Below are 22,494 nucleotides of genomic sequence, written 5' to 3'. Positions count from 1 at the left end.
TATCCTAGCTTCTCAGACACTTCTCCTCCACCAACTGCACTCAAAGTGGATTCAAAATTGGCTTGGAGGTAGAAAACAGAGGGTGGTGTTTGAAGTTTGTTTCTCAGAATAGAGACCGGGGATGACTAGCTGTGTGCCACAGGGGTCAGTGTTGGGATATTTGCTATTCATTATTTATATAGGTGGTTTGAATGGGAATGCCCAAAGAATGATCGACAAGTTTGCAGATAATACAGAATTAGGCGGTGTTGTTCGTAGTACTTCAGTAACAAATGTGTGTGAAGTGATGCAGTCAGGAAAGTGTGACCTATGTAATGGAAAAGAAGTACCTAGAAATACAAATGCATAGCTTTATTGAAAGCCAGTTAGAATGGTTAAAGCAGTAGAATCAAGGGAGGGCTTCCCAGTGGTTGACAGCGAATCCTTGTAGGTGCACGATAGGGTGGGCAGGTTTGTGATTTGTGAGGTGCTGAGCTTCATTTGCCTTTTTTCAGTTAAGACCTGGCTCATAGACTCAAGGTTCTCAGAGGCATTATAAAATACTTCTTCCTTACTTTGAGCTGTCACTGGTCAGGGATTCCATAGAATCAATGGGGATATCGCATCCGTTTTGATATTGGTATTAGCTTATCATTATTACATACATCGAGATACCTTGAAATGATTTTGTTTTGTGTGCCATCCAGACAGATCATGCCATACATGTGAGAGTTACAGAGAACATGGAGGTACTGTTCTTTCTCCTCCAATACTTTGAGATGGCAAGCAGTATGGGAGTGAGAGGAACATTGATGAATCCCTTTCTCCACTCCAGAGACTTTACGCACTTCTAAACAAATGTACAGGTGAGGTTAGAATAGGTCAGGGACAGATGCAGGTATCAAATAGTCATACTTACAGATCAGCAGAATCAAAAGAGTTCGCATTTTGGAATCCAAAACTAATAATAAAAAAATTAATATATGAGAGGCAAATCTTTAGAAATAGCTAACTTGTGATGTACTAAACAACAATGATGGCCCACAAGGCTGACTATATACTCTTGGTTCAGTTTCTGCTCTATTCCTCCCTTCACTAGGTCTTGTTGTACATAATCTCCTCTGATTGTCCCTCAGTGTTTTTGTATCTGTTCTCTCTGGCTAATTATTTCAGTGCCTGCTCAAAGGCCCAATAGGTCAACATTACAAGACATATATATGCATCCAGTCCACAAGAAACCTATCTAATTATTGATCAATAGCAAAAGATCAGTCACTTTTCTGTTTCTCATGCCCAGCTCCCTCCTTAGATGTAACCAGTCCGGTAAAAAAAAATATACCCAACTTGCAGGTATATCTTGAAAAGATGGCTGGACATGGTATTGGTCAACTCAAGTCAAGACCTTTGGATTACATCCTCTGGACATATGCTAATGTAACAAACTGTAGAGGGCATGGCCAAGTACCAAAATTATAATGAAGTAGGAGCACAGATTTTATGTGTGACCAATACCAGGTCAAACAAGCGGCATGCATTCAGGTTTTAAGAGCAGGATTCAAATTCAAATCTGGAAGGCAACAAGTTGCCATCTAAGGGATCTGCACGGGAATATGGGCATTCACAATTTGCCCTGATATGTTGATAATATACTCAGAGTACAATGCACAGTAGGGCAGCTATTAGGGCAATTGCCTCATAGTTCCTGTGACTGAGTTCAATCCCGACCTCTAATACTGTTTGTGTGGAGTTTGCACATGCCTCCTGTGACCACTCAGGTTTGCCCTGACTGCTCCAGTTTCCTCCCACATTTTCTAATTCCAAACATCCCTGTGCCAGAGTAAACAACCAGAGTCTGCTCCCTCTCAGATGATTCTGATGTTCACTTGGGTACTCACCAAACATGGAGACAGGAATACCCTACGTGTGGACTCACATCTGGATAAAAAGGGCCCCAGCATCCTCTTTCTGCGCATAAATCTCTAGGATCCCACAATTCCATGATGCTAGTAGCATTTGGAATGCAAATAATTGTGCTAGCTATTCAAAGTCTTTCAGCAGTCAAGTAAAATGAAAATCATCAACAAAAGATAAAAAAAAAATTCCTTTACTTACAATGGAAAGAATGTCTCCCTTCGAAAGGAGTGCCTGAAACACAAAGAATATGAGATAAATGCATGCTGCACGAGTCTACGTCACTCTCAATCTGTCAAAAGATTGCTGATATATTCTACATTTAGTGCTGGTTCTCAGAATCATAACAACTTTTAAACAGTCATAACAGAATGTAAGTGTCCCAGTTCTTTATGTCAATAAAGACAAAAGTAAATTAAGATTTACAAAGCAGGCCTTTATTGCAGAATTCATGGCATTTGGCAGAACAGGAAAATCTGCATTTGTTGTTGACTGACATTTTATAAACTTGCCCATTCCTACCGCTATCTAGACTATATATCCTGCCACCCTTTCTTCTGTAAAAGTGATATTCCCTTTTCTCAGTTCCTTCGTTTTTGTTTTGATGCTGCCCTACCCAAACCTCCTCCATTTCCTGAACATCCACACTCACCCCATTTTCACACTGATAGGGTTCCTCTTGTCCTTACCTATCACCCCATGGGCCTCTGCATCCATCACATCATCCTCTTCAACTTATGCCATCTCCAAAGGGATCCTATCACCAAACAGAGCTTTACCTCCTTCACCTCTCTCCACTTTCTGCGGGATCACTGCTTCTGTGATTCCCTTGTCCATTTGTCTGTCGCCACTAATCTCCTTCCTGGCACTTATCCCTGCAAGCAGCCTAAATGCTACACATACTCCATTCACCTTTCACCTCCTCCCCCACCTCCATTCAGGGCCCCAAACAATCTTTCCAGGTGAGGCAACATTTCACTTGCAAAACAGCTGGGGTCATCTCTCATGTCTAGTGCTCCTGATGCGGCCTCTTCTACATTGGTGAGACCCATTGTAAATCGGGGGATCGCTTCATCGAGCACCTCTGTTCCATCTGCCAAAAACAGGACTTTCCGGTGGCCATAAATTTTAACTCCAATTCCCATTCCGACATGTGAGTCTATAGCCTCCTCTTGTGCCAAGATAAGGTCACCCTCAGGGCGGAGAAGCAATACCTTATATCCTGTCTGAGTAGCCTCCAACCTGATAGCATGAATATTGATTTTCTTCTTCCAGTTAAAAAAAAAAATCCCTTCTCTTCACTCTTCTTATATTCCCCACTCTGGCCTCTTACCTCTTCTCACCTGCCTATCATTTCCCTCTGGTGTCCCTCTTTCTTCCCTTTCTCCTGTGATCCAGCCTCCTCTCCTATCAGATTCCTTCCTCCCCAGCCCTTTACCTTTCTTACCCACCTAGCTTCACCTATCACCTTCTAGCTTGTCCCCCTTCCCCCTGCCCTACTGTTTAATTTGGGCATCTTCCCAGATCTTTTTTCAGTCCTGAAGAAGAGTCTCAGACCACAGATGCTGCCTGACCTGCTGAGTTCCTCCAGAATTGCTTTGGAATTCTAGCATCTGCAGAACACCATGTTTTTATGATTCGGTGTCATTGTCACAGTTTGGGTCATACTTACATTAAGACAACAAGATACAAGAGCGGAATCAGGCCATTCAGCCTATCAAGTCTGCTCCATCATATAATGATAGTTGATTTCCTGCTTTCTCCCCATAACACCTTTACCAATCAAGAACCCATAATCTCTGCCTTACATATACCAAATGAATTCACCTCCACTGCCTTATGTGGCAACAGATTCCACAAAGTCACCGTCCTCTGGCTGAAGAAACTCCTACTCCTCTCAGATTTAAAGGGATATCCCTTTATTCTGAGGCTGCTCCCTTGGATCTTCAACTCTCCTACAGATGGAAATATCCCCTCCACGACCACTCTATCCAGACCTTCCTCTGTCCAGTCGGTTTCAATAAGATCCCTGTTCATCTTTCTGAACTCCATCAAGCATAGGCCCAAGGCCTTTCAGGCCCCTGTTTTGTAAACTGTGTTGATAGTTAAATATTTATACTAAACCAATAGTTAGAGAACTGAATGGAAGACAAAACATAGACACAAGAAATTGGTGATGCAGGAATTTGGCTTCTGCTTCAACACTCCCACCTCCTCCTGCCTCACCAGCCTTCATTTCACCATGAGTTCTCCATCGCCCCACACCCTTATGGTTTCACTTATCACATAGCAGCCTCTTTCTTACCACTGAGGGTGTATAGGGTGTATGGGGTGTCAGGGAGGGGTAGCACCTCTGGTGGGGGAACATGTCACGTCCTTTTCAGGGCAGTTAGTCCACCTTTGGTCCCCACCTGGCACTCAGCTCTCACCTGTGGCTTCCCATAGCTGTTTGCATGCGACAGCGGCCACACCCCGGGCAACGGCTTCCACAAGCCGGCTAAACCAGGTGAGGGTAGCTGACGGGTCTCAAACCCTCGGTGAGATAGGGAGTTGTCTATCCCAGCATGTGAAGACAGACTCCGGCGGATTGAGCGGACGAGACCAATGGAAGGTCCAACGGTCAAGAAGGCGGTCTCTGCAAGCGTCGTGGAACGTGTAGAGCAGGACAAGACACAGAAGACGTCCCGGTCATCCACTGTGCCTAGTCCCATCTCCAGCCGTCTAGACTCTGTCTTGCCACTGGATCCAGATGGGAATTGGGAAGAGAGAGTGAGGCTGACGCTGCGCAACTCCCCCTCACTTAAATCCAAATCACGCGCTAGTCTTGACACCATCATAATGGTGTCGAGGTCCTCATCAACGTCAACGATGGACGAACAACCAAAACCAAATTTAATTTATATCCTGAGAACTGACTAAAATTAGTCAGTAAACAGAACACAAATGGTAAAGAGGTTGTAACATTAGATATAAAAAGCAATAAGTCATCAGCATAGAGCGACACTTTATGAATAGTGCCTCTCCTTAAAATACCAGCAATCTCCTTAGACTCTCGAAAAGCAATTGTTAAGGGTTCTAATACTAAATCAAAAAGCAGAGGGCTCAAAGGGCAACCTTGCCTAGTTCCACGTTGGAATTTAAAGGGTTTAGAATTCTGAAAATTAGTAAGAACCCAAGCGGAGGGAGATAGATAAAGTAATTTAATCCAATGAATAAAATTAGGTCCTAAATTAAATTTTTCTAAGGATGTAAATAGATAGTTCCATTCAACTCTGTCAAAAGCCTTCTCCACATCCAAAGATATCACACATTCCGATATTTCCTTAGATGGAGAGTACATAACATTTAACAAATGCCGCAGATTAAAATGGGAATATTGATTTTTAATAAATCCTGTCTGATAATCAAAACGATAGAAGATATAATATTTTCAAGTCTGCGAACCAACACTTTAGATAAAATTTTAGTATCAAAATTGAGTAAAGAGATAGGTCTATACGAAGAACCTTCAGTAGGATTCTTATTCTTTTTGAGAATGAGCGAAATGGAAGCTTCGTAAAAAGACTGCGGTTCCTGTACCCTACCATAATTTCCCTGTCTCATTGGAACGTACCTCTGCAGAATTCCACATAAACATCCCCTGAACGTTTGCCACATTTCTTCCATACTTTTCCCTGAGAACATCTGTTCTCAATTTAAGCTTCCAATTTTCTGTCTGATAGCCTCATAATTCCCCTTACTCCAATTAAACGCTCTTCTAACTTGTCTGTTCCTGTCTGTTCCTATCTCTCTCCAATGCTATTGTAAAGGAAATAGAATTATGATCACTATCTCCAAACTGCTCTCCCACTGAGATCTGACACCTGACCAGGTTCATTTCCCAATACCAAATCAAATACAATCTCTCCTCTTATAGGCTTATCTACATATTGTGTCAAGAAACCTTCCTGAACACACCCAACAAACTCCATCCCATCTAAACCCCTTGCTCTAGGGAGATGCCAATCGATATATGGGGAAATTAAAATCTCCCATCACAACAACTCTGTTATTATTACACCTTTCCAGGATCTGTTTCCCTATCTGCTCCTTGATATCCCTGCTACTATTGGATTGGGCAGCCCATAAAAAACACCCAGTAGAGTTATTGACCCCTTCCTGTTCCTAACCTCCACCCACAGAGACTCCATAGACAATCCCTCCATGATGTCCAACTTTTCTGCAGCCCTGACACTATCTCTGATCAACAGTGCCACGCCCCCACCTCTTTTGCCTCCCTCCCTGTCCTTTCTGAAACATCTGAAATCCGGCACTTGAAGTAACCATTCCTGCCCCTGAGCCATCCAAGTCTCTGTAATGGCCACCACATCATAGCTCCAAGTACTGATCCGTGCTCTAAGCTCATCCACTTTGTTCACAATACTCCTTGCGTTAAAATAGACACATCTCAAACCATCCATCTGAGCGCATCCCTTCTCTATCACCTGCTTATCCTCCCTCACAAACTGTCTCCAAGCTTTTTGTATTTGTGAGCCAACTGCCTCATCCTCCGTCTCTTCAGTTCAGTTCCCACCCCCAACAATCCTAGTTTAAACTCTCCCCAGTAGCCTTAGCAAACCTCCCCTGTCCCACACCTGTCCCAAAAGAGGTCCTAATGATCCAGAAATATGAATCATAGAACCATAGAAACTACAGCACAGAAACAGGCCCTTTGGCCCTTCTTGGCTGTGCCGAACCATTTTCTGCCAAGTCCCACTGACCTGCACACGGACCATATGCCTCCATACACCTCCCATCCATGTGTCTGTCCAATTTATTCTTAAATGTTAAAAAAAACCCGCATTTACCACCTCGTCTGGCAGCTCATTCCATACTCCCACGACTCTCTGTGTGAAGTATTCCCCCCTCACCCTTAACCCATGTCCTCTGGTTTTTTTCCTCCCCTTGCCTCAGTGGAAAAAGCCTGCTTGCATTCACTCTATCTATACCCATCATAATTTTATATACCTCTATCAAATCTCCCCTCATTCTTCTACGCTCCAGGGAATAAAGTCCTAACCTATTCAACCTTTCTCTGTAACTGAGTTTCTCAAGTCCCGGCAACATCCTTGTAAACCTTCTCTGCACTCTTTCAACCTTATTAATATCCTTCCTGTAATTTGGTGACCAAAACTGAACACAATACTCCAGATTCGGCCTCACCAATGCCTTATACAACCTCATCATAACATTCCAGCTCTTATACTCAATACTTCGATTAATAAAGGCCAATGTACCAAAAGCTTCTTTACGACCCTATCTACCTGTGACGACACTTTTAGGGAATTTTGTATCTATATTCCCAGATCCCTCTGTTCCACTGCACTCCTCAGTGCCTTACCATTAACCCTGTATGTTCTACGTTGGTTTGTCCTTCCAACGTGCAATACCTCACACTTGTCAGTATTAAACTCCACCTGCCATTTTTCAGCCCATTTTTCCAGCTGGTCCAAATCCCTCTGCAGGCTCTGAAAACCTTCCTCACTGTCTTACTACACCTCCAATCTTTGTATCATCAGCAAACTTGCTGATCCAATTTACCACATTATCATCCAGATCATTGATATAGATGACAAATAACAATGGACCCAGCACTGATCCCTGTGGCACACCACTAGTCACAGGCCTCTACTCAGAGAAGCAATTCTCTACCACCACTCTCTGGCTTCTTCCATCGAGCCAATGTCCAATCCAATTTACCACCTCTGCATGTATACCTAGCGACTGAATTTTCCTAACTAACCTCCCATGCGGGACCTTGTCAAAGGCCTTACTGAAGTCCATGTAGACAATATCCACTGCCTTCCCTTCATCCACTTTCCTGGTAACCTCCTCGAAAAACTCCAACAGATTGGTCAAACATGACCTACCACGCACAAAGCCATGTTGACTCTCCCTAATAAGCCCCTGTCTATCCAAATGCTTGTAGATTCTGTCTCTTAGTACTCCCTCCAATAACTTACCTACTACTGACGTTAAACTCACCGGCCTATAATTTCCCAGATTACTTTTCGATCCTTTTTTAAACAACGGAACAACATGAGCCACTCTCTAATCCTCCGGCACTTCACCCGTAGACAGCGACATTTTAAATATTTCTGCCAGGGCCCCCGCAATTTCAACACTAGTCTCCTTCAAGGTCTGAGGGAACACCCTGTCAGGTCTCGGGGATTTATCCAGTTTAATTTTCCTCAAGACAGCAAGCACCTCCTCCTTTTCAATCTGTACAGTTTCCATAGTCTCACTACTTGATTCCCTCAATTTCATAGATTTCATGCCAGCTTCCTTAGTAAATACAGACGCAAAAAACCTATTTAAGATCTCCCCCATTTCCTTTGGTTCCGCACAAAGCCGACCACTCTGATCTTCAAGAGGACCAATTTTATCCCTTACAATCCTTTTGCTCTTAATATACTTGTAAAAGCTCTTTGGATTATCCTTCACTTTGACTGCCAAGGCAACCTCATGTCTTCTTTTTGCCCTCCTGATTTCTTTCTTAAGTATTTTCTTGCACTTCTTATACTCCTCAAGCACCTGATTTACCCCCTATTTCCTATACATTTCATACAACTCCCTCTTCTTCTTTATCCCTGCCCCCTGCTCCAATCCCTCAGCCACGCATTCATCCTCCACCTCATTCTATTCCTATACCCATTGTCGCGTGGCACAGGCAGTAATCCCTGCTTCTCAACTTCCTTCCTTCCTGTCTTACAGTCAAGACAGGAGCAGCAGTCAGAGGGGAGGGAGGGAACGTTGACTCAGACCATGAGAGGCCTGCGTCAGGCATTTTCATGCCTTACAAGGCACAGATTGAAAGTCTGTGTGGGGCGCCACTCCTCGCACAGACACTAGAGCAATGTGTGGTTAAGTACCTTGCTCAAGGACACAAACACTGCCACAGCTGAGGCTCGAACTAGCGACCTTCAAATCACTAGACAAACACCTTAACCACTTGGCCACATGCCCAACAGCAGTCAGAACAGAGTTAATACAGGATCTACATCTAGGGGGCGGGGGGAAGTTACTTGGACTCTCTGTTTCACAGGTACTCACACCCATTAGATTAACTGCCTCAATTTGGTCTGTGGTCAGGGACAAGAGGGTGTGACTGCAAGTGAGGCAGGCAGTGGGATCCAAGAGACAGTATTGGAGGAGCCTCAGCCCTTGAGCTTGTTCAACAGATCTGAGATTTTTGCTCCCTGTGTGGATGAGAGTGGGGGCTGTAGAAAGGATGAGCAACCTAACTGTGGCACCGTAATTTAGGGAGCCGTTCAAGAACTGGGAGAGAAGAGGAATGTAGTGGTAATTGGGGATTGGGTAGATTCAGGGGAATAGACAAAAGTTCTCTGTCCCAGGGAAGCGTCCCGAAAGCAGTGTTGCCTGCCTGGTGCCTGGGTTCAGGACATCTTATCTGACCTGCAGAGGAATTTGCAGTGGGAGGGGAAAGATCTAGTTGTCATGGTCCATGTGGGTATCAATGACATAGATTCTCCTGAGGGAATTTGAGCAGCTAGGGTCTAAATTAAAAAGCAGAACCAAAAAAGTGGTAACCCCTGTATTACTACCTGAGCCACGTGCAAATTGGCACAGGGATAAAAAGATTAGAGAGTTAAATGTGTGGCTCAAGATTGGTGTGGGAGAAGTGGGTTTGAATTCATGCGAAACTGGTACCAGTATTGGGGAAGGAGGGAGCTGTTCCATTAGGACAGGCTCCACCTGAACCATGATGGGACCTGGATCCTGGCGAATTGCATAACTAGGGTTGTGGATGGGGCTTTAAACTAAAAAGCAGGGGGATGGGTTCAACAGATTGGAGAAGTATGGATAAAGCAAAAGAGAAAAGTGTGGATAAAGAAAAAGTAAAAGCAAAAGTTAAAAAAGAGAAAAGTAAGGGTGTAGTGCAGAAAAGTCAAATACGTAAGAGACAAAGATTACTAGATTTTAAAGACACAATGAGTGTAAGGGCACTTTATCTAATGTCTGTTGTATTCATAACAAGGTCAGTGAACTTGTGGAACAAATCAGTACAAAGGGTATGATTTAGTGGCCATTACAGAAACTTGGTTGCAGGGTGGAGAGGATTGGGAATTAAATATCCAAGGATATCAGGTAATGCGGAAGGACAGGCAGGAAGGTAAGGGAGGTGGGGTAGTGCTCTCAATTAAGGATAAGATCAGGTCAATAGTGAGAGACGATCTAAGGAGCAGAAAGTTGAATCCATCTGGGTAGAGTTTAGGAATAGTAAAGGGAAAAAGATCACTGGTGGGAGTTGTCGATTGGCCACCGAATAATAACATTACAGTGGCACAGGCAATAAACTGAGAAATATCTGAGGCATGTAGGAATGGAACAGCAGTTAGCATGGGGGACTTAACTTGCACATAACTTGGGTAAATCAAGTTGGTCACAGCAGTCTTGAGGAAGATTTCATAGAATGCATATGTGATGGTTTTCTTGAACAGCATGTTACTGAACCTACAAGGGAACATGCTGTCTTGCATCTGGTCCTGTGCAATGAGACAGGTAAAACTAGCAATCTTGTAGTTAGTGATCCTCTTGGAAAGAGTGATCACAGCATGATTGAGTTTCTCATACAAATGGAGGTTCCAATAGTTCAATCTAAAACCAGTGCATTATGCCTAAACAATGGAGACTACAATGGGGTGAGGGAGGATTTGGCTTCTGTAGACTGGGAACACAGGCTATATGGTGAGACAGTTGTGGAACAGTGGAAGACTTTCAAAGAGCTTTTTCACGGTGCTCAACAGAAGTATATTCCAGTTAAAGGCAAGGACAGTAAGGGTGGGGAGAGCCAGCCTTGGAGAACTAAGGAAATAAAAGCAGGCATCAAACTAAAAGCTCGTTCATACAAAGTTGCCAAGAGTAGTGGGAAACTGGAAGATCGGGAAGTCTTTAAAAAGCAACAAAGAACCACAAAGTGAGCAATAAAGAGAGGAAATATAGAATATGAAAATAAACTAGCACAAGATACCAAAACAGATAGTAAAAGTTTTTATAATTATATAAAGTGGAATAGGGTGGCTAAAGTGAATGTAGGTCTCTTGGAGGACTAGAAGGGGGAATTGATATTAGGTAATGAGGAAATGGCAGAAGCTTTGAATGACTATTTTGTGTCATTTTTCATGGTGGAGGACACGACTGACATGCCAAAGAAAGATGTTATGGATGTGATGGGAGGTGAGCACCTTGATACAATAGCTATCACTAAAGAGGTAGTGCTGAGAAAACTTGTGGGCCTGAAGGTAGATTAAGTCCCCTGGACCTGATGGAATGCATCCCAGGGTACTGAAAGAAATGGCAGAGGTTATAGTTCAGGCTTTGATGATGATTTGCCAAAACACCCTGGACTCTGGGCAGGTCCCAGCGGATTGGAAGATGGCGAATGTCATGCCACTGTTCAAAAAAGGACCTAGGCAAAAGGCAGGTAACTATAGGCCAGTTAGTTTAACATCTGTACTTGGGAACATGCTTGAAGAAATAGCGAGGCATCTGGAAAGAAATGGATCCATCAGGCAGACACAGCATGGACTCAGTAGAGGCAGGCCCTGTTTGACAAACTTACTGGACTCCTTTGAGGATATAATGAGCACAGTGGATAGAGGGGAACAGATGGACGTTATTTACTTGTATTTCCAGAAGGAGCTCGATAAGGTATTGCATAAAAGACTTATCCATTAGATAAGGATGCACAGATTTGGGGGTGATGTATTAGCATGGATAGAGGATTGGTTAATTAATAGAAAGCAGAGGGTTGGGATACATGGGTGTTTCTCTGGTTGGCAATCAGTGGTGAGCGGTGTACCACAGGGATCAGTGCTAGGCCTGCAACTGTTCACGATATACATTAACGATCTGGAAGAGGGGGCCATATGAAGTGTATCTAAGTTTGCCGATGATACTAAATTGAGTGGAAAAGCAAATTGTGCAGAAGATATGGAGAGTCTTCAGGGAGATGTAGATAGGTTAAGTGAGTGGGCAAGAGTCTGGCAGATGGAGTACAATGTTGGTAAATCCGAGGTCATCCACTTTGGAAGGTAAAGTGGAAGAGCAGATTATTATTTAAATAGTAAAAAAAATTGCAGTATGCTGCTGTGCAGAGGGACCTGGGAGTGCATGAATCACAAAAGGTTGGTTTGCAAAGACTATCAAGAAAGCAAATGGGATGTTGGCCTTCATTGCTAGAGAGATTGAATCTAAGAGCAGGGTGGTTATGCTGTAGCTGTACAGGGTACTGGTGAAGCCAGACCTGGAGTACTGCGTGCAGATTTGGTCTCCGTACTTGAGGAAGGATATACTAGCTTTGGAAGCGGTGCAGCGGAGGTTCACCATGTTGATTCCTGAGATGAGGGGGTTAGACTATGAGGAGAGATTGAGTCGCCTGGGACTGTACTCACTGGAATTCAGAAGGATGAGAGGAGATCTTATGGAAACATATAAAATTATGAAAGGGATAGATAAGGTAGAGGCAGTAAAATTGTTTCCAATGGTTGGTGAGACTAGAAGTAAGGGACATAGCCTCAAGATTCAGGGGAGTAGATTTAGGACATAGATGAGGAGGAACTGCTTTTCCCAGATGGTGGTGAGTCTGTGGAATTCTCTGCCCAATGAAGCAGTAAATATATTTAAGACAAGGCTGGATAGATTTTTGCTTAGTAGAGGAATTAAAAGTTATGGGGAAAAGGCATCCGTTTTAAGACATCCATCTTCACTCTCCAGGGCACAGGCCTGGGCAAGGTTTTATGGAAGACCGGCAGTTGCCCATGCAAGTCTCTCCTATCCACAACACCGATGTTGTCCAAGGGAAGGGCAAGGTACAGCTTGGTGCTGATACAGCTTGGCACCAGTGTCGTTGCAGAGCAATGTATGGTTAAGTGCCTTGCTCAAGGATACAACATGTTGCCTCAGCTGGGGCTTGAACTCACGACCTTCAGGTTGCTAGTCAAATGCCTTAACCACTTGGCCACGTGCCCACTGGGGAAAAGGCAGGTGTAGAAAAGAGTGCATGACCAGATCGGCCATGATCTTTTTGAATGGCAGAGCAGGCTCTGTGGGCCAGATGGCCTACTCCTGCTCCTATTTCTCATGTTCGATCAGAATAATGTTACTATCAAAAGAATATAACTGCTTGCGTCAGAAGATGAAGCTATAGTCAGGAAATAATTACCGCAGTCAAAATCCGGACTACAAGCAAAACAAGAGCTACACTCAGGAAGGGAGGCTAAGCTTCAAACTTCTGTATTCCCTCTCAGTTAGATTCTTGACTTCCTCAACAGGAAACTATAGACAGTATGGACTGTTGATAACATCTCCTCCTCGCTGACAATCAACACAGGCGCACCTCAAGGATGTATGCTTAGCTTACTGCTCCACTCTCTCTACAGTCATAACTGTGTGGCTAGACAGAGCTCAAATGTCAACTTTAAGTTCACTGATGACACCACTGTTGTTGGCACAATCTTAGACCACACTCAATGTTTTAGGAATAGCTTCTTTCCCTTTGTTATTAGATTTTTGAATGCTCCATAAACCTATGCACTCTACCTCGCTGCTCTTTTGCACTATTTGTTAATTATTTTCATTATAGTGAGTTACGCCATTAAAATGCTGGAGAAACTCACCAGGTCAGGCAGCATCTATGGAAATGAATGAACAGTCAACACTTTAGGCCAAGACCTTTCCTCAGGACTGAAAATGAAGGGGGAAGACACCAGAATAAAAAGGTGGAGGGAAGGGAAGGAAGATAGCTGGAAGGTGATAGGTGAAGCCAGGTGGGTGGAAAGGTGAAGGGCTGGAGAGGAAGGAATGTGATAGGAGAGGACAGTGGACCATAAGAGAATACGAAAGAGGAAGGGTCGCAGGGGAAGTGACAGGCAGATAAGAAGAGGCAAAAGGCCAGAGTGGGGAATAGAAGAAGAGGGGAAGGGGAGGAGAAAAAAATTACCAGAAGTAGAAATTGATATTCTTGCTATCAGGCTGGAGGCTACCCAGACAGAATATAAGGTGTTGCTCCTCCATCAGTGAATGGCCTCATCTGGGCACAAGAGGAGGCCGTGGACCGACGTGTTAGAATGCAAATGGGAATGAGAATTGGAATGAATATGTTTGGTCAATGAGAAGCTCTGCTTTTGGCGGATGGAGCGAAGGTGCTCTACGAAGTGGTCCCCCAATTTATGACAGGTCTCACTAATAGAGAGGCGATCACACTGGGAGCACCAGACACAATAGACTTATGGTAAGTTGTTATGTCTGCACTGTATTGCTGCCATTAAACAACAAATTTCACAACTGATGTCTATGACAATAAAACTGAATCTGATTCTTGTTCTTATCATTCACAGGAAAATTTCAATAGCTGGATCACTGAGACAGGAGCTGAAGTCATGGATGTGACTGATGTCGTAGATTAAACCCTGAAATTCTAGTTTGGTGTCCTTTACAAAAAACTCTCTGGTGAGGGCCTTGCAAATCAGGGGTATTCATTTGTCAGCCCATTGTAGAGGGCAAAGGAAATTCCAGTCCTACAATGACAGGCACAACTTATTCATTTAATATTTTGGTTACTGTTTATGGAGTCATGGAGTCATAGAGTCATATAGTATAGAAACAGGCCTTTCAGCCCATCGTGTCATGAGAAACTCTTTGGCTTGGTCCCATTGGCCTGCATCATATTTTTTTTTTAAATGAAGATGATAATTCAGAGACTTTAAGTATAGGTTGCAGTGAAGAGCATTGAGAAGAAGAAAATTGAGAGACTGAGTAAACTTATATACACTAGGCAGGAACTACTGGGGTGTGGAATGGATGCTGGAGACACAGTCTTCAATGTAACTAAGGCAATGGAAAATATGGTTCTGTGACAGGACAGAGAGAAAACTATTCATATAAAAAAGGGCTAAGTACAGAAACATCCATCAGAAGCAGAAATTTGTTACACTTAAAGCCCAAACCTCAGGAGGACATATGGCTATTGTATGTGTTCAGAGTTAAGATGGACCAACTTGCACTTTACTTGTGCATAGGAGATCAATGGGCCCTGAGAAAAGATTTCCTCATCCAGAAAGAAATGAATCTTTGGAATTCTCTATCCAACAGTGCTGTGCAACTCATTGTAAGCAAAGGAGAGACAGATCGATTTTTTCCAAACATTATGCAAATCAGGGGTTAGTGCAGGAAAGTTAAGAAGTGACCAAGATCACTATATGGCCTATTTCAGTATTTCTTTGTTATGCTGGCCTGATCAGGAATGGTTGGAGCATTGGAGGAGTTGAGGGCATCAGACTCTTGCAAGTAGGAGAGGGTTGGGTGTTGGACCAAAAGCAACTCCTGGTGTTTGGTGCTGGGGAGAATCAGGGAAGACCTGCACCTGGTTTGGTGAGACTGGGAAGAGACCAAGAAGTTATTCAAATTAGAGAAGAACAGGATCTGTTGGGGAGGGTTTGAGGAGACCTATGCTTGTTTAGACGGGATCAGGGGAGAGGAGACTGGAGAGTGATAAATACTTAGTTGGGGAGATAGGGGAGAGACCACCATTTGGCATTAGTGTGATCAGATCCTTGATTGTGACCGGCAGTATTTCAGGGTAAGGAGTGAAACTGGACATGGTATACTCCAAGAGGAATGGGGATCATATGGTGGAATTTGCAGATCTAGTTGGTTGGGTGAGAAGTTGAAAATCAGTTGAAATAGTGAGGTCTCAGCACTTTATGAAGGGGAACTTGTGGACAAAATTTAATTATTTACTTGCGCTCTGGCCTAGCACTCACTTGCCAAGACCATATTGTTCTTGGAGTGTTCAAGAACAGGTGCCCCCAAAAGTCCATGATCCCTAACAATGCTCCAAAAGGAATGGTGTGTGAGCATTGACCTCATCCCTTGCATACAAGACAGGATCATAACAGTGCCACTGAGTGATTGGCACCATGAAGTGCTCAAGGAAATTTCTGACTCCTGCTGAATGATCTGGAAATGATTAATCAAGTGTCTCTCCAGGAGAAAAACAGCTGCTGAAATGTTTAATACAGTTGAATTTCTTAGCATAATAAAAAAAAATAAAAGTTAGATTGCAATCATTATTATTTAATTATATTGAATTGTTTCCAAACCAAATTCCTGAGAGACAAATAAAATATTCAATTTGTCATTAAGTAAAATATGACTTAAAGAAAGCTAATTTCTATTTAATTCATGGAAATGATAGTTGCACCCAAGGACCAGTTTGGGAATCAACACCAAACAGAAAGGACTTACCTAAGGAACATGTTCCAAAGAATGGCAAAGAAGAAGGTGAGCAGCACTGCAAAAATGAAGAGACAACTACATCCACGTTTACCGCAACCTAAGCACATGAATGAAAAAAAATTAAATTGCTTAGCACAGCTGCACACCAACATCTCACGTACTTAACAATCAGAGGCAGACTATGAACAAAAATGTGCTTCAATTATTGCCTTACCTGAAAGCAAGAAAGTACATCCCTTTGGGGATCTCAAGGCCACGTTGTTAAAAATATAAAGGAAATGGAAAGAGAATTGAGAGCCGGGGACCTCTTTCTAATCTATGTAAAAAGGGTTGTGCATCTGCTTGGGGGTAGAATAATGTCATAAGCTGATTTGCCAATAACTTTGCACTAGTCATTTGGGGTCAGGCAGTAATGACTGTCTAATGCACACTTCCTTATGCTGGTGACCAAGGGATTGGTTGAGCAGGCAGAATGGGCCAGAATTTGGGGTCAGGCGAGAAGGCATGCATCAAATACACAAAGGTGAATTACAATCAATGGTGACAATTAAATTTGTGGGTAATTCAAGCTGCAAATGATCACAATTGCATTTCACCCCTGATAACATCAATTTTCAAATGTGTAGTATAGTAAAATAAAACAATATTACATCTCTGACTTACTCAGCCTAAGAATCAAATTCAAAATCTTCCATTCGCAACAGGCCAGAATTTCTAACATAAAATTACTAATCTTTAAATGCAGTCACTGTGGATCGTGCTGGGTGATGGCCATTTCCTATGTGTGCTGCTTCGAGTTTCGTCAAGTGTCAAGGATTTGCTGAGAAGCCCTAATCCATGAAAGATAGAAATCACATCATCGGCAAATCATTCAAAATTGTGAAGTAGAAGTAGTCCTGATGAAGGGTCTCGGAAACATTGACTGTTTATCCCTTTCTATAGATGTTGCCTCTCTTGCCCAGTTCCTCCAGCATTTTGTGCACGTTACTCGGGATATCCAGCATCTGCAGAATCTCTTGTGTCTGTTACATGAAGCTTATCTATGGATTGGAAAAGTCTTGAGGTTTCAGCCCTAATAAAGGAGCTATATCCAACTTCAGAAGTGTACCCAATGTGATTAGCACTAAGAGCTGAGGAGGAGTGTCTCAACAGAAGAGCTCCTCTGTTTCAAGGTCCTGGGAAAGAATGAGTTCAAAGATTTATCAATGCAGTGAGTCTCATTAATCTGTCTGGATGTTCGGTCCATGTGCTGATCACTCAGTGTCAAGTCCTTCCTGACTGCAGGCATATCCAATACATCACAGCAGATCCCTCCTCACCATCAATCTTATCTACAAGAGTTGGTGCCTCAAGAAGGCAGCATCTGTCATCAACATTCCACCACCTCCCACACACTCCTACATCCAGGATGTGCCACCATTAGGCAGTGGGTACAGAAGCCTGAAGTCCCAAACCACTAGGTTCAGGAACAGCTACTTCCTTTCAACCATTTGATTCTTAAATCATCCTGCACAACTCTAATCACTACCCCAGTGTCACAAGGGAATGGCCACTTGGACCACTTTAGAAAACATAGAAAACCTACAGCACAGTACAGGCCCTTCTGCCCACAAAGTTGTGCCGAACATGTCCCTACCTTAGAAATTACAAGGCTTACCCATAGCCCTCTATTTTTCTAAGCTCCATGTACCTATCCAAAAGTCTCTTAAAAGACCCTATCGTATCCGCCTCCACCACCATTGCCGGCAGCCGATTCCATGAACTCACCACTCCCTGAGTAAAAAACTTACCCCTGACATCTCCTCTGTACCTACTCCCCAGCACCTTAAACCTGTGTCCTCTTGTGGCAACCATTTCAGGCCTGGGAAAAAGCTTCTGACTATCCACACAATCAATGCCTCTCATCATCTTATACACCTCTATCAGGTCACCTCTCATCCTCCGTCACTCCAAGGCGAAAAGGCCGAGTTCACTCAACCTGTTTTCATAAGGCATGCTTCTCAATCCAGGCAACATCCTTGTAAATCTCCTCTTCACCCTTTCTATGGTTTCCCCATCCTTCCTGTAGTGAGGTCACCAGAACTGAGCACAGTACTCCAAGTGGGGTCTGACCAGGGTCCTATATAGCTGCAATATTGCCTCTCGGCTCCTGAATTCAATTCCACGATTGATGAAGGCCAATACACCGTACACCTTCTTAACCACAGAGTCAACCTGCGCCGCTGCTTTAAGCGTCCTATGGACTCAGACCCTCCACACTGCCAAGAGTCTTACCATTAATACTATATTCTGCATTCATATTTACATGACAATAGACTTTGGGTTTTTTGTTCTTTTTTTTTTATACTTAATTTATTATTGTCTTGTGAATATTGTGGGTCTAATGCTACATGCCAGTGATGCTGCAAATAAGTTTTTCATTGAACCCCTGCATACATATACTTGCGCAGATGAGAATAAGCTCGATTTTCAAAATCAAATGCAAGTATTTTGGATATTTTGGACCAGTACCTCCTTATACTTCCTTGTATTTCATTGCTCGAATGCATTTGTTTGAAGCAATTTTCTTCTGCAACCAAAACATTTCTCATTTGTGCCCTGCCAAAATTATAATCTTACGTTATAGAGACATAGATCACTACAGCAGTAAACAAGGCTGTCAGCCCATCAAGTTGGTTCTAGTCTCACCCAACTTCAGTGGAAAAAGCCTGATGCTGTTAACCTATTTCTACCCCTCATAATTTTGTAGACCTCTCTCAAATCTCCCCTCATATGCCTGCATTTCAGGGAATAAAGTCTTAACCTACTTTTCCCTATAATTTAGGTCATCAAGTCCCAGCACAATCCTTGTAAATTTTCTCTGTATTCTTTCAATCTTATTAATATCTTATCTGTAGGTAGGTGACCAGAACTGCACACAATACTCCCAACTATACCTCACCAATGTCTTTGACAACTTCAACATAACATCCCAACTCTGCACATTTTCCCTCATTAGCTGCTGACCTGCCAATGTTTTCAATCATCTACCGCTTCTGAGGGTTAAGGCAGTCATAACAGCAATGCTTTTGATTCTTCTCATGCTTTTAAGCACGGCATAAGGAAACCACATACAGTACTACATAGTCTTCCCATCATATAAACCTAGGAAGCACCCTGCTTTCCTTGGCTGCGTGAGTCTAGGGAAGACAACCTTCGGCCCTGCCAAACCCATGAGATCGAGGCTCGCTCGATCCCATCCCAAACCCCAGTTTGTGTGGATGCTGTGTCATTTGCTAACCTGTTACAAAATAATGCCATGAAATAACAGACAGTACACTGCATATGATAAAAGGAATTATATTTATGAATCTTAACTAAAGGGTTAGTAAGAATAACAAAAATAAAAGGGCCCATTCTAATTAAACAGTCAAATGTACACAAGTTGGAGCTCATCTTGAACTTCTCCATCATTCACACACTGGGCCCTCGGTCAACGTGAAAGCACACACCACCTTCCGAACGTCACTGGCAATCCATCTCGGACAAACGGGTCTCCCACTGGATCATTTGCTACGACCGGTTCTCTCCCAGTATCTTCTCTCTTCATCTCCTCTCGAACAAAAGCCCCAAGCCCAACCTTAGGGTCCCTCACCAGAGAAACTTCCCCTTCAATTCAACCATCCTAATCGGATAGCACACATTTATCCTCATTTCTTATCTTCAACAATAACCCAAACATAAGCTGAAACCAAGCAGCTCTCACAGAACAGCACAAAATGGAATACATACAGCACAATAGTAAAAAATATGAACCAGGGCATTACACTTAGAAAAACAAAAATGCTGGAAATTCTTGAGAAGTTAGATCGCGTCTATGAAGGATGAAACAGTTAATATTAGTGCAGCACAGTACAGGTCCTTCAGCCAGTGATATTGTGCTGATGATTTAACCTACTCCAAGATCAATCTAACCCAGGGGTTCCCAACCTGGGATCCGTGGACCCCATGCTTAATGGTATTGGTCCATGGCATAAAAAAGGTTGGGAACCCTTGATCTAACTCTTCCATCCCAGGCACCCACTTAGCCTCCATTTTTCTTTAATCCATGTGCATGAAAATCTGGCTAAGTGATGCCACAGCAACAATATCAGCAAGACCAAGGAGCTGATTATTGACTTCTGCAGGAGGAAACTGGATGTCCCTGAGCCAGTCCTCATCAGGGGATCAGAGGCAGAGAGGGTCAGCAACTTTAAATTCCCCAATGTTATTGTTTCAGAGAAACTGTCCTGGACCCAGCACGCAAGTGCTATTACAAAGAAAGCATGATGACGTCTCTACTTCCTAAAGAGTTTGTGACAATTCAGCATGATATAACCTTGACTAACTTCTATTGGCTGGCTGTATCATAGCCTGGTATGGAAACACCAACGTCCTTGAATGAAAAATCATGCAAAAAGTGGTGGATGCAGCCTAGTCCATCACGGATCAGCATGTTGCCAGGTCTGGAGGATCTGAATTATAAGGAAAGATTGAATAGTTTAAGACTTTATTCCTTAGAACGTAGAAGATTGAGGGGAGATTTGATAGAGGTATACAAAATTAAGAGGGGTATAAATAGCATAAATGAGAGCTGGGTTTTTCCACTCAGGTTGGGTGGGACTTCAACCAGAGGTCATGGGTTAAGGGTGAAAGCTGAAATGCTTAAGGGGAACATGACAGGAACTTCTTCACTCTGAGGGTTGTGAGAGTGTGGAACGACTTGCCAACACAAGTGGACCATGCGAGTTCGATTTCAACAATTCAGCAAAGTTTAGATAACTACAGGAATGGTAGGGGCAATGATGGCTATGGTCCAGGTGCAGGTTAATGGGAGTAGGCAGTTTAAATGGTTTTGGCATGGACTAGATCAGCCAAAAAGCCTGTTACTGTGTTGTACTCTAGGACTCTATTTAAAGCCCTCCCCACCATTGAGCACATTTACACAGTGTTGCCGCAGGTAATCAGCATCCATCATCAGAGACCCGCGCACACAGGCCATGATCTCTTCCCACTACTGCCATCATGAAGAAGATATAGGAGCCTCAGGACTCACACCACCAGGTTCAGGAACAATTACTACCCTTCAACCATCGGGCTCCCGAGCTTTCACTTGTCCCATCACTGAAATGTTCCCACAACATACTGTATGGACTCATTTTCTAGGACTCTTCATCTCATGTTCTCGATATTTCTTGCTCATTTTTTTCTTTTATTTGCACACTGGATATTTGCCCTGTTGGTGTGATTCATTGATTCTATTGTAGTCACGCTGATACGCAACGAGTGAAAACAACACACTGAGTTGAGCAGGGTCTGGTTGAACTGTTTACCGTTTCAAACTGCGCGCCTTAAGTGCCCACTCCCAGCATCCCCCGCTCTTTGTGGGGCGGAAGTGACGTCGGCTTCCAGGCCGAGGTCTGTCCCGCACTCAGAGCCCTCTCAGTTGCCGCTGGCTGCGGACTCACCCGCGACTGCTGGAGCCAGTTTGCTTGCCATGTGGGCGAGCCGCCACATGACCCCCCCACCCACCCCAGAACCGGCGCTAGGAGGCACAGAGTCCACAGCCTGCACACTGTCAATTCTTTAAGGTGGCCGGCCTCGTCGTCGTGAGGATGGTACCGCAACCAGACGTTCGAGGTCTAGATGCGCTGGTTTGAGACGGTTAATGATAAAAGTCTCTTCACGGCCGCCGATGTCGAGAACACAGGTCGTCCCATTATGGAGCACCACCTTGTAGGGTCCTTCGTATGGTCGCTGCTGGGGTGGTCTGTGCGCGCCTCGGCGAACGAAAACATACTTGCTCTGTTGTAGGTCCCTGAGCACGAAAGAGGGTGTTGTTCCGTGATGGACTGGGGCAAGTGTTGCAAGCCGCTCCCGGAGTTTAGTTAGGACCACCGTAGGTGCGTCCTCCTGGCCACAGGGTACTGGCACAAACTCGCCGGGAACTGTGAGCGGGACACCGTAAACAAGTTCAGCCGAAAATGCGGCCAGGTCCTCCTTGGGTGCCGTGCGGATGTCAAGCAGCACCCAGGGGAGTTCGTCCACCCAGTCTGGCCCTCGGAGGCGTGCCATCAGGGCCGACTTCAAGTGCCTGTGGAAACGTTCCACCAGGTCGTTAGACTGCGGGTGGTAAGCAGTCGCTCGGTGGAGCTGGGTTCTGAGCAGTTGTGCCAGCGCAGACCACAAAGCCAATGGGAACTGCACACCCCTGTCTGAAGTGACATGGGCTGGGAGTCTGAACTGTGCCACCCAGGTGGTAATCAGGGCTCTGGCGCATGACTCCAT

General features: G+C 43.9%; 1 protein-coding gene across 1 annotated transcript in view; it reads right to left on the bottom strand.

Annotated features, from left to right (window-relative positions):
- The window catches only part of LOC140184949 (CMP-N-acetylneuraminate-beta-galactosamide-alpha-2,3-sialyltransferase 4-like), a 51,160-nt gene extending 29,455 nt beyond the window's left edge, over nt 1-21,705 (bottom strand). Inside the window, exons 1-2 of the mRNA XM_072238196.1 lie at nt 21,675-21,705; nt 16,198-16,285 (exon numbers count right to left, since the gene is read on the bottom strand). Coding sequence (XP_072094297.1) covers nt 16,198-16,285; nt 21,675-21,705 — 119 coding nt within the window. The remainder of the gene's footprint in view (nt 1-16,197; nt 16,286-21,674) is intronic.
- Nucleotides 21,706-22,494: the final 789 nt, after the last annotated feature.

This window comes from Mobula birostris, chromosome 20, assembly GCF_030028105.1.
Source record: "Mobula birostris isolate sMobBir1 chromosome 20, sMobBir1.hap1, whole genome shotgun sequence".
NCBI lineage: Eukaryota > Metazoa > Chordata > Chondrichthyes > Myliobatiformes > Myliobatidae > Mobula > Mobula birostris.
Note: the sequence above shows the minus strand (reverse complement) of the source record. Positions and strands in the feature narration are given on the sequence as shown.